The sequence below is a fragment of the Ovis canadensis genome, chromosome 13, assembly GCF_042477335.2.
Source record: "Ovis canadensis isolate MfBH-ARS-UI-01 breed Bighorn chromosome 13, ARS-UI_OviCan_v2, whole genome shotgun sequence".
Classification (NCBI taxonomy): domain Eukaryota; kingdom Metazoa; phylum Chordata; class Mammalia; order Artiodactyla; family Bovidae; genus Ovis; species Ovis canadensis.
This window is the reverse complement of record NC_091257.1, coordinates 90,079,313-90,095,436: the sequence shown is the minus strand read 5'-3', so window position 1 is coordinate 90,095,436 and position 16,124 is coordinate 90,079,313. Positions and strand designations below refer to the sequence as shown.

Sequence of the window (16,124 nt, the reverse complement as noted above, 5' to 3'; positions counted from 1 at the left end):
AGCACACAGGTACCCACCCCACAGACAGACACAGAAATACACACATCAGCATGCCAATCAGCACACTGGCACACAGCAACACACATAAGCACTGACTCACCGACTGTCCCACGGGTCAACAGAGCTAACGTGGGATGCATCTCCCTCAAGACATGCAAAGATACACACACACCGCCTCTGCCATAAGCCCACGGCATTCCAGATTCTCATCCAATTTGCACACACACCTGCACACCCAACACTGGGAGCTGTATTTTACTTCAGTATGCAGGAGCTTGGAAATAGGAACAGGAAGACTGAACAGTCGCCTTGAGATAAGAGACAGAGCCATCTTATTTTCAGGCCAGTGGATGGGGAATGGCAGGAGAGAAGGCAAAGGTAGCGGAATTAGGAGCCTACAGCCCCTCCCCCCTCACCTGATGAGTGAGCAGTAAGCACGTACTAAGTGCCCAGCTGAGCACTTGGCAGTCAGAACACAAAGGTAAAAGGATGAGGTCCCTGCCCTGGAGATGTAGGAGACACACAAGTGAATAACTTCCATTCACTGGACATGTGCTATAATGGTGCACTGGGTGGGCAGAAAAGGAATGTCTGCCTCTGCCTGGAAGTGAGAGAAAGTGAAAAAGAGTTTCAGAAAAGGTTAAATGAGCTATAACTTACAGAGTGAGTAGGAGTTTCCCTGGCTAATGGAGGTGGGGAAAATAGGGACAGGCATACCAGGAGCAGATGAGGGGAGATTTTGAATGACTGACTAAAGGGTTTGCCGTTTATCTTATAAATGATGCAGATGCTTATGAACAGGAAGCAGGCAGACCAGTGAGGAGGCTGGGGTCATGGTCACATGAGAGATGATGGATGTTTGGAGCAAGGTGATGATGTCAGAAGGAGAGATGTGGCCAGATTCAGGGTAAGTTTTGAAGGAAGTGACCAAGACATGAGGACCACTCAGATCTGGTGGGAAGAGAAAAGGAGGCATTGATGGCTCCTAGAGTTCTGACTTTTAAATCTGTAAGAATGGTAAGAACATCACTGAAAATGAGAAAAGGGACAGACATTATGGGAAAGAAGAAGAAAGGAAAGAGCCCCCTATAATCCGAGTGACCACGTTCAGTATGCGGTTGGTTCACGAGACTGGAGCCCTGAGGAAATTTAGGCCTCAGTTTGGTCATTTATTCAATGTAGAGGTTCGCCAGATAAAACCTCTAAAAGGGTTTTTGGTGCTTAAGTTTGCTGGGGTCAGGGTGAGCTCACCTGCGGCTCAGCAGCGACCCCTGGTGGCCCGAGGAGGCTCCTCCTCCCCACTTGGGGCCACCTCAAGCCAATTCTCCACCTTCCTTCCAGACCCGAGAGGCATAAGCGGGCCCCTGCGGAGAAGACTGCGTGTGCATCCAGGATGCTAATTCTTCACCGAAGCCTAGAAGGGTCCCTTCCCTCCTCTCTCATCTGTACCCTGCATGTAACTTCCATTATAAGACCACCGCGATGGGTTCTACAGGAAGACGCCCCTGCTCCCGCCAGAGCTGGCTCCACCCACCGTTTGTGGAACTGGAGAAGAGGCAGCTAAGTGAATCCCCGCAGGGACAGGACTAGTGTCCCCACGGATTGCGCCCAGGATCTTAGCTGCCCAGGGTCCCAAACTTCTCTCTCCTGTCTTCTTCGGGGGATCCCCAAGGCGCTGTCCGCGACGCCTCTTGAGGCACTAAGGATTGGAGACCTAGCGACCCAGGTCCTTGTTTCTTCCCTCCGTCGACTCCTCCCGTACCCTACTGGCCTGAACCTTTCCGTGTCTGGTCCCGCCCTTTTCTGTCCGCAAACAAGTCCGCAAACGGTCTTGCCTCCTCCCATTGGCTCTGGACCCACACGGCCCGCCCTCTCCCTCCCTCTAGCCCCGCCTTCTCCCTCGCTATAGCCCCGCCCCCTACCCGAGATGGCCCAGCCCCCAAGGTCCTAGCCTTCATACCATAGGACACGCCCCTCGCCTCTATCCCCGCCCCCTACCCGAGATGATCCCGCCCCCTGACTGCGCCCCGGCCCAGCTTCCGAGGCCCTAGACTTCGTATCATAAGACCCGCCCCCTCGCCTCTAGCTCCACCCTCTTCCGTGTGTCCCCGCCCACCTCGAATTTAGCCCCTCCCCTCACCATTGCCCCTGCAGCCCTCCCCGGTCCCTCAGGGCCCAGCTCCTCTCCCCTTCTCCAGCCTTCCGAGGGTACGGACCCTCTCCCCACCGGTCCCGGTCTCTCCCCTCCCAACCAAAGGCCCGCTCGCCGTGGCCACGCCCCTTCATCGCCCCGCCCACCCTACAAGCCCCGCCCCCCGAGGCCTCTACCTTTGGCGTCTCCCCCAGAGAGGCGGCGGCGGCGGTCTGAGGCTGAAGGCCCGTGGAGCCCCGGGTCAGAAGGCCCGGCGGGCCCCGCCGGGGGCAGCGACGTGACGGTGAACCTGCGGCTCATGGTGCGGAGAGGCGCCGGGGGCTGCGGAACCGGCCCGGATCGCACAAGTGGCCGCAACCTGGCTCCGGGAGACAGAGGGAGCGGATTCCCCCTCCCCGCCGGCCGCCGGCCGCCCCCCGCCGGCCGCGGCGCCGCGCAGGGTCCTAGTGCCCGCCTGGCTGTGTGCCTCCGTGTCTGGCCACGTGGCTCTGGGGCCTTGGGCTCTCAATTTCTCTGGAAGCTCTTGAGGGTCCAACCCGCTGGTGAGAGCCACCCCGGCACCAGGTGTCCCCGTGTGTGGCTCCTGGAGCTCGGGTTCTCCTCGTCTAGGTCAGGGCTTCCCTGCTGGCTCAGACAGTAAAGCATCTACCTGCAATGCAGGAGACTCGGGTTCTATCCCTGGATCAGGAAGATCTCCTAGAGAAGGGAATGGCGCTACCCACTCCAGTACTCTTGCCTGGAAAATCCCATGGACGGAGGAGCCTGGTAGGCTACAGTCCATGGGGTTGCAAAGAGTCCGACAGGACTGAGTGACTTCACTTTCAGGTCTCCTAAACTGGATTTCATTCACTCAACCTATCTTGATAGCGCCCCTGCGTTTGCGGCACTGGCTGGGGCACTGGGGATATAGCATCGGATGAGATGGACTGGCTTCCTGTCCTCGTGGGGCTTACATTCTAATGAGTGAGAGGAGAAAGATTACAAGTGAGCAAATGCATAGACAGGACAATTTGAGATTGTGGTATATATTAAGACGAAAAGGTGGGGTCAAGGGATAATGACTAAGGACTACTTTAAGGGATGGAGTAAGAGGACCTCTCAGAAGATGTGGTATTTGACTTGAGCCCTCACAGATGAGGAGCCAGCTAAGCAAAGATCTGAGGGAGGAGCCCTCTAGCTGAGAAGATAGCAAGTGCAAGGGATCTAGAACAGTTCAGGGAGCAACAAGAGGGCCAGTGTGTCTGGAGCAGCATGAATGGAGAGGTGAGTGATGGGGCAGAGATGAGGTGGGGGAGAGGAGAGCAGATCATACTGTGACCTGGAGGCTTTGTCAAAGAGTCTGGATTCTTATCTACAAGAGAAGCCATGGGAAGTTTCTGAGTAGGGGAGCAATGTGCTGTGACTTACATGTTAACAGGATCACTCTGGCTGCTGGGTGAGGACTCAGCTAAGGGCAGGAGTGGAAGCTGGGAGTCTAATTAGGAGGCTCCTGCAACGACCAGGTAAGAGGCGATGATCGCCAGGCTGGGGTGGTGGCAGTCCAATTTCGGATACATTTTGGAAGTAGAAACCTACACGACCTGCTGCTGGATGGTACGTTGCATGTAAAGGAAGAGGAGTCAAGGAGGGCTCCTGGACTCTCATGCACTGCTGGTGGGAGTATAATTGGGCAAAATCACTTTGGATAATTGTTCAGTCAGCTAAAGCTGAGCCTAATTAGACATGCCTGTCTACTCAGCAATTCCACTCCAAGGTTTGTACCCCAAGGAAGTGACAGCTCCTGTTGACCAAAAGACATTGACAAGATTGTTCATAGCAGTATTATTCACGATAGCCTCAAACTGAAAGTTACCCAAGTGCCCATCAGCAGTAAAATGGACAAATAAGTAGTGGTACGTTCATAGAGTGAGTACCATAGTGGGAATGAACAATCTTATAATTCACAAACAATATGGATAAACCTGACAAATATCATATGGAACAAAAGCCAAACACAAAAGAGTGTATTTGTTGTTCTTTGACATGTTCAACTTTTTGTGACCCCATGGACTACAGCACGCCAGGCTTCCCTGTCCTTCACCATCTCCCGGAATTTTCTCTCCAGAGTCTTCTCCAACACCACAGTTCAAAAGGGGGGAGGGGGTAGTGATTAAAAGGGGGCATAAGGAAGCTTTTAGTGTGCTCAAAATATTTTATTTCTTGATTTGGATGTTAATGAGACAGTCATGTTCAGTTTATGAAAATGTATTGAAATGTACACTTATGAAGGGTCTACCTGTCTGTATGTTTGTTACGTTAGAGCAACATTTCTCAGCTTGGGGCATTGTTGCCCACCAAGGAACAGTTGGCAATATCCAGAGACCTTTTTGGTTGTCACAACTGGAGGAGGATGGTACTGGCATCCAGTGGGTAGAGACTGTGTGGCCTTGAGCCACAGATTCACCATCATGTCCCTTCACTCACCTGTATGTTACAGCCCAAGACAGAGAGAGGGAGGGAGACTGACCCTGAATGGGCCTAGCATCTGTCCATGGATCCCACTACCTCCTGTAGGAAGACATCAAGCCTCCCAGAATGTATGTACCATCCCCCACAACAAAGACTAATTCAGTTCAAATTGTCAATAGTGCCAAGGGTGAGAAACTGTGTGCCAGGATAAGGAGCTGAACATGCATGAGTGTGTTTGGAAGGTGGAGCCCAAGAGCTCAGTTGGAACAGGTAGGCTGAGATGCCTCTTCGGCTCCCAAGAAACATCTGAGTCAAGTTCAGGGGAGAGGACAATGCTGGGGATGTGCATTACAGAGTCTTTAGTAGAGAGATGCTATTTAAAGCTGCGGGACTAGACGAGATCACAAGGAATGAGTATACACAGAGAAGATGTCAAGGGACTGAACACAGGGGCATGCCATCATTTAGAGACTGGAAAGCAGGAGATCTAGCCAATGAGAGAGGAAGAGAACCCATAGAAAGGGTTGACCCAGGGACCAAGTGAAGAAAAATTTCAGGAAGAAAAGGCATTATCCACTGAGTCCAACAAGTCAAGAGATGGTATGAAGTGAGCCCAGAGAAGTACCCACTGGATCTGGCTAAGGAAGATCACAGGTGTTAAAGAGAGTGATTTCAGTGGGAGTGGAGTGAGAACTAGGCTGCAAACAACTGAGGCGAGAATGGGAGACGGTGAGTCTAGACTGTACTTTGGGGAAGTTTTCCTGTAGTTGGGGGTGGGGACTAGAGAAATGGAACAGAACTGAGAGAGAGAGGCCCAGAGAGATTTTAAACAAGTGATATTAAGGAACATTTGTATTCCAGTGGGAGCAGATCCTTCCTGAGTGAGAAATGGGTGAGTTAGGAGAGAGGGCCCCACCCACAGGAATCTTAGGAGAAAGTTCTCTAAAGCTCTCTTTAAACTCCCACTTGACCCCGGGTGAGGATGATGATCAAAGCTGACCAAGGCCATCACCTCCACTCACCTGCGACAACCCTTCGGTCAAGTTCCTCAGCTTTCCTGGAAGATCAAATCCATGCTCCTCAGCCTGCCACTTAGACCTTCTCTCATCTAGCCCAGACCACCCATCCCTATTTCAACCATTCCAGAACCCCATTCCAGAACCCTCTCTGCTCAAACTACACGTTAGAGTTCTGAGCTATTTCTAGTTGCCCCAAATGCCCCCTTCATTGGAAGGACTGATGCTGAAGCTGAAACTCCAATACTTTAGCCACCTGATGCGAAGAACTGACTCATTGGAAAAGACCCTGATGCTGGGAAAGCTTGAAGGCGGAGGGAGAAGGTGACGACAGAGAGTGAGATGGTTGGATAGCATCACTGACTCAATGGACATGAGTTTGAGCAAGCTTCAGGAGTTGGTGATGGACAGGGAAGCCTGGCGTGCTGCAGTCCATGGGGTCGCAAAGAGTCGGACACGGCTGAGCGACTGAAATGAACTGAACTGAAATGCCATCTTGCTTTTTCTGTCCTCCCAGCTTTTGCCCCTAGAGCTCACATTCCAATCCCAGGGTCATCACTTACCAGCTCAGAGAATGTAGGTGAGCTATGTAGCTCTATGCCAGCAGTTACCCCATTTATAAAGCGGGGTAGGGAGTGATGGCAATGGTAATAGTACCTGTAAGGTTAAGAGCAGTACCTGTCTCATAGAGTTGTGGGGTTTTCTTAAACTTTTTGTTTTATATTGGAGTATAGCTGATTAACAATGTTGTGGTAGTTTCAGGTGAACAGCAAAGAGACTCAGCCATACATATATGTGTATCCATTCTCTCATAGGGTTGTTTTAAGGACTGGCCATGTTAACGCACTAAAGCATGTGAAACAGTGCCTGGCATATAGTCAGTGCTGTCCTAGGAGTAATTCCTATCATCATGTATGTCACCCGGATTTTCTTTATCCACTGCCTTACATCTGCTCACTTAGGTTGTTGCCAGTTTCTCAGTCTCTGAACGGTGCTGCAGTTTACATTCATCAAGGTGTTGCTTTGTGCACACATACGTGAGGGTTAGAGTAGGAACATATCTAGGCTTAATGGTTAAGACAGTCCTCCTTGCACAGGAAGAAACTCTTGCTCACCCTTCCGGATTCAGTTCAAGCTCAGATGTCCTCTTGGCTGAGAAAGGTTTCCTGACTTCAACCATAACATGCAGAATCACACACACACACCATTATTCTAGAATAAAGGGTCACACCTGCAAGTGTGATCCCCCATCAGCCACAGGATCATCACCCTTGTAACTAAGGTGGACTTTCTGAGAATGGAGATGGAGTTTGGAGCCTGCATTTTAAGCAAGTTTTGAGGGCTCTCGTGTACCTGAGAATCTGAGGGCCACTGAGCGGTCCTTGAGAGGAGAAACGTCGTTCAGCTCATTTCTCTATCCCCAGGGCCCAGCACAAGGCCCGGCTCCATGTCAGAGCTCAATAAATGTTTGATGAATGAATATTAGGCTGGCCATTTCCTCAGCTATAAAATAGGAATAATTACATTATACCTTCCTAATAGGAAGGATTGAACGTTAATATTTATGAAGTGTTTTAGAACACCGCCTGGCGCATAATAAGCTCTCTGCTGGTTCCATACATACATGCAGGCATGCATACCATACATAAATCTGCTCCTCAAGGTTAAAGAATCCACATTTATTAAAAACATTCTAACAAGAAAGGAAGGTGGGAAGAGAGGGCCCAGCCCACCTCCCCTCCTCCTCGTCCTTCAGAACAGATCCACTAGTTGGGATCCGGCAGACTGGCTCATTCCCTATTGGCAGGGTCCCCGAGGGGGCCCCCACTGCAGTGCTGAAGCAGGCTCGGGAGCCCTAGTCCTCAGGGCACTTCAGGAGGTCGAAGGTCACGTAGCCCACATAGTCCACCTGATTCACCTCATTCCGGGAACTCACACGCCAGAAGAAGTGATCCTGGCAGAAGTAAGCTTTCTCTGCAAGGGAGAAAGTGGACCAAGAGCGGTGATTCCAGCTCTCCCCACACACAGACGAAAACAGGAGTATGGTCTTTACAATCACGCTTCCTGCCCTTTCAAAATCTTTCCAAGGTTTCCATAGGACATGTTTGTTCCCCACCCCACTCCGGAGATGCTGGAGGGCACAGACCTCCAGGTCCAGCACTGGCACAGGGCCTGGCACACAGTCGATACTCAGAACAATTCATTCAACAAGTCCCATTCATCCATCCAGCATTCATCATGCCAAGCACTGTTAGAGACACTGGGGATACAGCGGAGGGAAAATGCAGGCTTGATCTCAGTTCTTTGGGTGCTTACATGCTGGTGGGGTAAGACATATGATTAACAAGCAAATGCATAAGTAAAGGAGGTTGGTTTGAACAATAGGGAAAGCGATGAAGGAAATGTCAGTGAGCAGTCGATAATGAGGGCCAGAGAAGGCCTCTCTGAAGAGGTGGCCTGAGTGCTGAGACCTGAAGGCTGAGAGGGAGGCATCCCAGTGACAATCTGGGGAAAAAGCCTTCCAGGCAGAGGGAACAACTGGCACAAAGGCCCTAAGCTGGGAATGACCTTGGTGTGTTCAAAGAACAGCCAGAGGCTGGTGTGAGTGGAGCAGAGCAAAGGGAATGACAGGAGTAGTGGGAGAGGGTGGGGAGGGGGGAGGAGAGGGGTCAGATCAGGTTGCGTTAGTGCCTTCGACCTTGCATGCCCTCCCCCTCCTGGCCCCTCCCTACTCTCAGAAAATATATTTGAAGGTATTGGACAGCCCGCATGGCTTGGACTAGGGTGTCTGCAAAGGAGGTTGTAAATATTTCGGAGGCTGAGCCAACAGCAGTTGTCCGCTGACTGGGGATGAGCAGTGGGAAAGAGAAAGGGTTAACTCCAGCTACCATCCCCATTTTACAGATGGGGAAACTGAGGCTCTGAATAGCAGTGACTTGCCCAAAGTCACACACATACGCATCTATGAAATGTGTTATTTATCACTGTATTCCCAGTGGCAGCATGGTGCCTTGCATATTACAGCACTTGATAAATATGGTCTAATAAAACCTCCATGCAAACCAGGTGTCCTGTGCTATAGGGAAAAGAGCTTCCAGCTGAGAGGCAGGAAATCTGGGTTCTAGTTCTGGTTGTGGCCCTGTGTCCTCAAATGGCCTGGGAAGATCCCTGACTCTGCGGGGAACTCATCAATGCGGGGCATTTGCCTCAGTCTCCACCGGCTTTTTCTTTCTGGCTCGGAACTTGAACAATCACTAAGGCAGGGCTTCCCTGGCGGCTCAGATGGTAAAGAACTGCCTGCAATGTGGAAGACCCGGGTTTGATCCCTGGATGGGAAAGATCCCCTGGAAAAGAGAATGGCTACCCACTCCAGTATTCTTGCCTGGAGAATTCCATGGACAGAGGAGCCTGGCGGGCTACAATCTATGGGGTCACAAAGAGTCAGACACAACTGAGCGACTAACAACACAGGGTAGGGGAACCTACCGTGGGAGGTATCTCTGGGAGGGATCCACCCCCGACCCTGGCTCTCAGCCCTCACCTTGGTACTGAAAGATGTCGTGCGTGCTAATGGGCACCCCGGGGAACATCTGGTCCACGGGGGTGACGCTCTGGGGATCCACCTTCTGTGTCTTCACGTCGAACCTGCAGGACGGCACCGAGGAGACAGGCGCTGAGCCAACGGGAAGGCGGATGGCGCCCGGGCTCCCCCTGCTGGCGTTCCCTGGGAATCTCACCTCCAGAAGCTCTGCCCGCTGAACAGCAGCACCTTACCCCCAGGGCGCGGGAGGGCCCCGGTGACCTGGGCCACTTCCGGGCCCAGGCCCAACTTGTCCAGACGCCTCGGGCCTAGCAACGACGCGCCGGTGTACACCCACACTTGGCGCCCTGCCGGAGAAAGGCTCACATCGGTCTGGGGGCAGGGAGTGGGGTACACACCCCCCTTGAATGTCAAGAGGGAAAACGCAGGGAGGCCGGCCTTTCCGCTCCAGGCAGTCCGAGCAGAGCCCCTCGGTAGGACTGCGCCAGGGTGCTGTGAGGAGGGCTGAAATTCAGCCCTGCTAAATTTGTTTAGGGCTTCCCTGGTGGCTCAGACGGTAAAGAATCTGCCTGCAATGCGGGATACCGGGTTCGATCCCTGGGTGGGGAAGATCCCCTGGAGAAAGAAATGGCAACCCACCCCAGTCTTCTTGCCTGGAAAATCCCCATGGACAGAGGAACTTGTTGGGCTACAGTCCACAGGGTCGCAAAGAGTCGGACACGACTGAGCGACCAAGCACAGCACAGGGGAGGGAGAAAGACGGAAACTAACCAGAGAAGAAGAAAATCTTCTTGGTGAGCGGATCCTCGAAGGCGGAGTCCAGCTTGCGGGGCAGCGCAGGCCACGTGCTCTTGACAAGAAAGGGACCCTGCACCCGGCGGCCCCCTCCCTCAGAGAGTTTCCAGTACTTCCTGGGGACGCGAAAAGAGAGGGTGGGGGCACTGAGCCTGGAACCAACGGCCAGTGGGCGGGGAGACACAGGCAGGTCCCGCCTCCAAGCCCCCGCCCACGACCGCGCAGCCCCGCCCCTCACCCAGCCTTGAAGAAATGCAGGCGGTTCCCAATCTCCGCGATGGCGTCGAAGATGTCCACGTTGCAGACGTCCTCCGCTGGATCCGGGGACTCTGTCGGGGCCGCAGAAGGGCCTGCCGTGGGAGGACCCGTGGGGCCAGCTGCCGGGGGCCCTGTGGGGCCAGTAGTGGGGCCCTCTGAGGGGCGGGCGGTGGGAGGCCCCGTGACGCAGACCGTTGGGGGAGCGGTGGGCTGGGGTTCGGCGGTGGTGGTGGCCGGAGGCCGTGGTTCAGGCTCAGGGCGAGGACCTGAAAAGAGATACCGCGTAAGACATATCGCTGTTCTTGCATCTCTGTGCCTTTGGGTATCTGCTCCCTGGTGCCTACCTGGAGGTCCCTGGCGCTCTCCCCACTTCAGATGTTGGATCCTGCCTTCCCCCAACCCCGGGCTGGCAGCTTCCTTTCACATACTCACCCCCACCCCCAGGCTGATGGGAGAGAAGCCTTTTTTGAGCTCTCAAACTGGGTGCCAAACAGTGCTGGGAGCTTTATAAATGCACATTAGCTCCTTTGATCTTCAGAAGGGGAAAAAAAAAAAAACAACTATGGAGCAGATTCTTTAATATTTTCATTGTTTTGATGTGTAAACTAATGATAATAAGTGGTGATAATAAAACTATCAAACATTTATATGGTGCTTGCTATATTCCAGGCATTATTCTAACTCACTTCAGTCTCCTAACAACCCTATGAGGCAGGTGTTAGCCCCACTTTACAGACGAGGAAGTTGAGGGGTGAAGTAACCTATCCAACGCCATCTAGCCGGATGGTGGCTGGACCGGCTTTTGAACCTATTCGGTCTCACTCTAGAGTCCGGGCTCTTTATTATCATCTCCAAGCACTGACCTGGCAGCAGTTGTACCCACCAGCCTCAAGGGCTCTCAAAGATAGATATCAGAGTCCTAACTCTCCCCTCCTCCCTATTCTCCGGGTGTTCCGAGCCGGCAGAACCTAGCCCTTCCCTCTCCTCCCTCTATCCCTGCCCCATGCCCTCACCATACAGATGCTGGATGCCCTGAACATCGTCCCTATGCAGGGGGTGCTCCTCGGTGAATCTGTACATGGGGTACATGAGCGCCTCTGGCACGGAGGAGTGATCTAAGCCCAGCGCGTGGCCAAACTCGTGTGCGGCCACAAGGAACAGGCTGTATCCTGGACGAAAGAAGGGAGCCTGAGCTCAGAGCCCTGGGCCGAGCTCCCAGCCCCGGGCATCCCTCCCGGTCACCACTGCCCGGGCTGAGGCCCCAGCCACGGAACCTCGGCACCCCGCCCACCTTGATCCGGGCAGAAGCCCCACTTCTTGTCTTTGTCGAAGTTGGAGGTGGTGGCGCACCAGAGGTGCCCATCATTGCGACCCTCTCTGGTGCAGGCCGAGTATTCCTTGCCCAGGAAGGTGAAGGGGAAGACGCACAGCTCTCCCGCCGCGTTGCCCCCGGTCACCGTCGCATCGACTGGAGAGACCAGAGCCTCGGGTGAGCCAAGTGGAGGTGGGGTGTGGGGGGCAATGAAGAGCCAGGGGCGGGCCAATCGAGGAGCTAGAAAAACTAGGAGGCTTATTTTAAAAGCCCAGGGGGAGTTGTGGGGCACCGCCGACATCTGGCTAGAATAATGGGCGGGGCCTGGGGATCGCAGACCTAGGAGGAGGCTGCAAGCCTGGCTAAAAGGCCAAGCCTCCGCGGATGCAGCGGCGGCATCTGGAAGGCTGGGGGAGGAGCTGCGGCGACCGCAGGCCGAGTCAAGGCCGCCCTGAGCGCCGACAGGAGCGGGAAGACAAAGGACGAGTGGAAGGGCCACGCTCGGGAACCAACGCGGAATGAGGAGGCGAGGCTGAATCAGATAGGTGGGTCAGAGGTACCTCGGGTCGGGCAGAAGCCGTAGAGCTTGTCCTGGTCGTAGTTAGCAGTGGTGGCGCACCAGCGGTAGCCGTCGGAGCGACCATCGGAGGTACAGGCGGAGTAGGTGCGGCCCTCGAAGGTGAACGGGAAGACGCAGGGCTTGCCGTCCGCATTGCCGTCCTGGGTGTAGAGTCCTGGGAGGCCCACACGATTAACTGAAGGTGCCGCCAGTTTACTGACCCACGAGCCACCTGTGTCCTCCTCCCCTTTCTCGCCTCGTCTCACAGATGAGGGAACTGGGCCCAGAGAACAGGAGAGGGGTTCGCAGGAGCTGGGATTAAGAGCCGGCGCTCTGGACCCTCGGCAGGGTGGGCACTCACTCTCGCTGGGGCAGAAGCCGAACTGGCGGTCGGCGTCGTAGTCAGCGGTGGTGCTGCACCAGAGCATGTCGTCGGAACGGCCGTCCGTGGTGCAGGAGGAGTAGGAGCGGCCCTCGAAGGTGAAGGGGAAGTGGCAGGCGGCGCCCTTCGCGTTTCCGAAGTAGGTCGGGATCACTGCGGGAAAGGAGGACTGGGGTCAGGGGGACTGGTGATGCGCGTGAGAGGAGAAGGGAGTGGGGGCCGGGGCAGCTCGGGATCTCACCAACGCCTTTGCCCAGAGACCATAACTCTTCATCGTCGAAGTGGGCATCTCCCTGAATGCCTGAGCCAGGAGGAAAGGCGTGTGCCAGGAGCCCGTTCTTTCCATCGAAGGGATACCCATCTCCGTGCTCTGAAGAAGCGAGTGGAGAAGAGAGTGAGCCGCGTACGGTTGCGCAGGTTGTGCACTGCCCAAGGACGCTGGCCTAACTGCGAGCTAAAATCCGGTCTGAGAGCCGCTGTCCAACATTTACTGTCCCAGTGCAGTGAGGTGTCGGTCAGGAGGGGGCGACATAAGGGCGAGCGGCCGCCAGAGCGTCGGGGACAGGCAAGAGAAATCCAGGTCCAGGCCCTCCTCTCGTCTCTCTTTGATCCTCCCACCTCTGTCCCCATCTCAGATTCTCCCGGTTTCCCCCTTCTTCGCGTCCTCACCTCTAACACCAAACTGGATGACGATGTCGGCTTCGCGGCCGTATACTCGAGTAAAGGTGAGCGGCGTCACCGCGCTCCAGAGCGCGAAAGCGCGGGCAAAGGCGTCGTCAATCACGTCGCGCGGCAGGTCTTCCGAGTAATTTTGGATCCTGGAGGGAAAGGGCAGGAGGATAAAGGGCCGAAGTGAGAGGCGGGAGCCGGGCCAGCAGCGCCACCCGGTGTCTCCGCGACTTCAGATGCACAGCGCTGCCTGCGCTCCACGCTTTCAGCTCGAAATCACTTTCAGACGCATTTTTCTCTATGGAGTCAGTTGGCGAGGTCTGTTTCCCCCGACGGGGGAGACGGAGGCTCCGAGGGGGTGCCACTTGCCTCAAGGCGGGCACATTCAGTGAAAGCCATGGACTGGCCTAAGACGGGATGTGTTTGCCAACGGGCGGCGCTCGGGAACCCGCCTCTCGCCACCCTCTGCGCCCCGCTCGCCCCCGCGGGGCCCAGCCGCGCACCAGTAGGTGATGTTGTGATGGTGCCACTTGAGTTCGCCCTCAAAGGTCTGGAATCCGCCCAGGTCTGGGACGCCGCAGCGCGGGGCTCGCATGGCGTCCAGGGTGGTGCTGTCCAGCTCGCCAGTCTCGGGCAGGGACAGGCGGCGCTGGAAGCTCAGCAGAGCTCGCCGCAGGGACTGGCCGTCCTCGCTCAGCTCTGCCGCAGGAGTGTAGCCATAGCGGTACAGGTATTCCTGAGGAAGGAAGGGCAGAGATGTGGCAGAGCCCCGATGCTCTTTCTCTGCCCTACTGAGCCAGGACTCCAACCCTCTCCGCTCTCAGGGACTAGCAATGAGACATTATATCCAGTACTTGGTACCCTGGATACCAGGGCTTGTGCCCACCCCAAGAATCTCCCCTCCATGTGGACATCCTCAGCTCCATTCCACTCCAGGATGCCCCTGTGCAGTGCCTACCTCAGAGCCCCTTAGGGTTTCCCCCTGTTTGCCCTCAGCCCATTGCCACTCCAGACCCCCCCAGTGCCCCTTCACCATTTCCCAGTGCCCATGCCCATCTAGGAGACCCTCATTAGCCTGTTTCCAGCAGTCCCTGTCCAGAATCTCCCAGAGCCCATTCTGAGTGCTCTGTTCTCCAGAGGTGCCCATCACCAGCCCCTGACACACACACAACAAGCCCCAGAGTATCTGGTCCGAGACCCCGCGCCCTTCCTGGGACTCCAGGCCAACCCTTCTCAGCTCTAGATGGGGGAGTGTGCCTACCTCTGCCAGCTGCCTGTTGGTGAGGCTGGTTCGTCGTTCTCCTGGGAAGACCACAACGGTGGGCTGGCGTGGGCTGGGGGCGGCAGAGCAGCAGGCTAGCACCAGGAGTGCCAGGACCAAGGGCTGCCGGGGGCTCATGGTGAGGCTGGCACTTGGTCTGGCTGCAGCTGCCCTCCTGGGGGCTTTAAAGAGGCTGTCAACTGAATCAGTGACCCCGCCCCTCTCTGACAGGCCACTGGCAAGAGCTGACTCAGGGCATGGCGTGCGTGTGTGTGTGTGTGTGTGTGTGTGTGTGTGTGTGTGTGTGTTGGGCAGTCCCAGCATGAGAAGGCAAGGAAAGGGCTTACACCACCTCCCCCCTCTCCCTCCTGCCCACAGCCCCCATTGCCGAGTCAGGCAGGACCCCAGACCCAACAGGAAACCACAGGCCCACAAGGGAAGGATTGGGTTTTGCAAACTGCAGAGCTTGTGAGAACTGCGTGAGAGGGAGGGAGGGAGGCAGGGCTGGCTGGAGGACTCCCTGAGCCCTCATCGGAAGACCCCTGAGAGATCAGCCTAAGGAAGAAGGATGGAAAGTTCCTGAGACTTCCGTCTGAGCCAGACGATCCCCACTTCCTGATCAGACGCCCTCCGTGGACCCTCCTCACACTCCCAGGCTCTGCCCTCTTCTCCCTGAAGTCTGCCTTGACTCAGCTTCCTCTCCCTGCTCCACCTGGGGGCAGAAGGAGTGAGCTCCGCTTGGTGGAAATCGGGGAATTCCATGGAGACAATTCCTGGTCTTCAACAGGCTGGATCCTTGAGAATTGCACAGCGGTGCGGGGGAGGGGCAGGTGGGGACAGTGGGAGTACTGCGGCGTCTGGAAGCCAGCACACATGGCCTCATTCCTCCAGTGCCTTGGGCAAATGTCTTCACCACTGTGAGTCTGTTTCTTCAGCTGTAAAAAGGGGCCCTTTTGAACTTTACCCCTTTCCCATAGCCGGCTGGGTCCTACCATTCAGGGCTGGCAGCCCTCTCAGTTGTCTGCTATGTCCCAGGCCCCGGGCTACTTATTGTAGCTAAAGGCAGCGAGGTTGGGATGGGAGAGGAGGGTTTGGGCAGAGACTGGAGAGGTGGGGTGAGGTGGGCCAAGCCTGGCGCATCCTGTGGCAGGGGTCCTGTTGTTGTTTAGTCGCTCAGTCATGTCCAACTCTTTTGCAACCCCATGGACTGCAGCCCACCAGGCTCCTCTGTCCATGAGATTTGCCAGGCAAGAGTACTGGAGTGGGTTGCCATTTCCTTCTCCAGGGGATCTTCCCTACCCAGGGATCGAACCTGCATCTCCTGCATTGGCAGGCAGATTCTTTACCACCAAGCCACCAAGGAAGCCCAGGGGCCCTGTAATTATGTGTACATATCTGTACAGCAGGCTGCTGACTGCATTCTCTGCCCACTGGGTATGCACTGATATAGACTTCTCCACTTGGGGAGATGGTGTGAAATTGTCTGATGGTTTGTGTGGAAGAAAAGAAAAATCTGCATCCCCCACACTGCCCATCAGTGTCAACTGAATAAATGTATGCGAAGTTCGAAAAATAAATAAAAATACATTTAAAAGGGTTCTTTGTCCCTACATTGATGTGAGGATGAGATCAAACACATAAAATACCTTGGACTGTGTATGTTGCAAATATTCAAGAAATGGCTGTGATCACTATTTATGATTTGGGAATCTGGGAATCGGAAGAAGAGGG

General features: G+C 55.0%; 2 protein-coding genes across 2 annotated transcripts in view; both read right to left on the bottom strand.

Annotated features, from left to right (window-relative positions):
* The window catches only part of SLC12A5 (solute carrier family 12 member 5), a 34,751-nt gene extending 32,229 nt beyond the window's left edge, over window positions 1–2,522 (bottom strand). The window contains exon 1 of the mRNA XM_069548689.1: window positions 2,329–2,522. Coding sequence (XP_069404790.1) covers window positions 2,329–2,452 — 124 coding nt within the window. The 5' untranslated portion in view covers window positions 2,453–2,522. The remainder of the gene's footprint in view (window positions 1–2,328) is intronic.
* A 4,758-nt stretch (window positions 2,523–7,280) lies between these two features.
* MMP9 (matrix metallopeptidase 9) lies at window positions 7,281–15,096 on the bottom strand. The gene is made up of 13 exons (XM_069547016.1): window positions 14,394–15,096; window positions 13,636–13,868; window positions 13,133–13,281; window positions 12,705–12,833; window positions 12,443–12,616; window positions 12,083–12,256; window positions 11,502–11,678; window positions 11,224–11,379; window positions 10,191–10,476; window positions 9,929–10,068; window positions 9,354–9,504; window positions 9,158–9,261; window positions 7,281–7,590 (listed from the first exon to the last, which is right to left on the bottom strand). Exons 1-13 carry the CDS (start codon window positions 14,715–14,717, stop codon window positions 7,472–7,474), a joined length of 2,316 nt encoding a protein of 771 aa, XP_069403117.1. The 5' UTR covers window positions 14,718–15,096; the 3' UTR covers window positions 7,281–7,471.
* Between the last annotated feature and the right edge of the window lie 1,028 nt (window positions 15,097–16,124).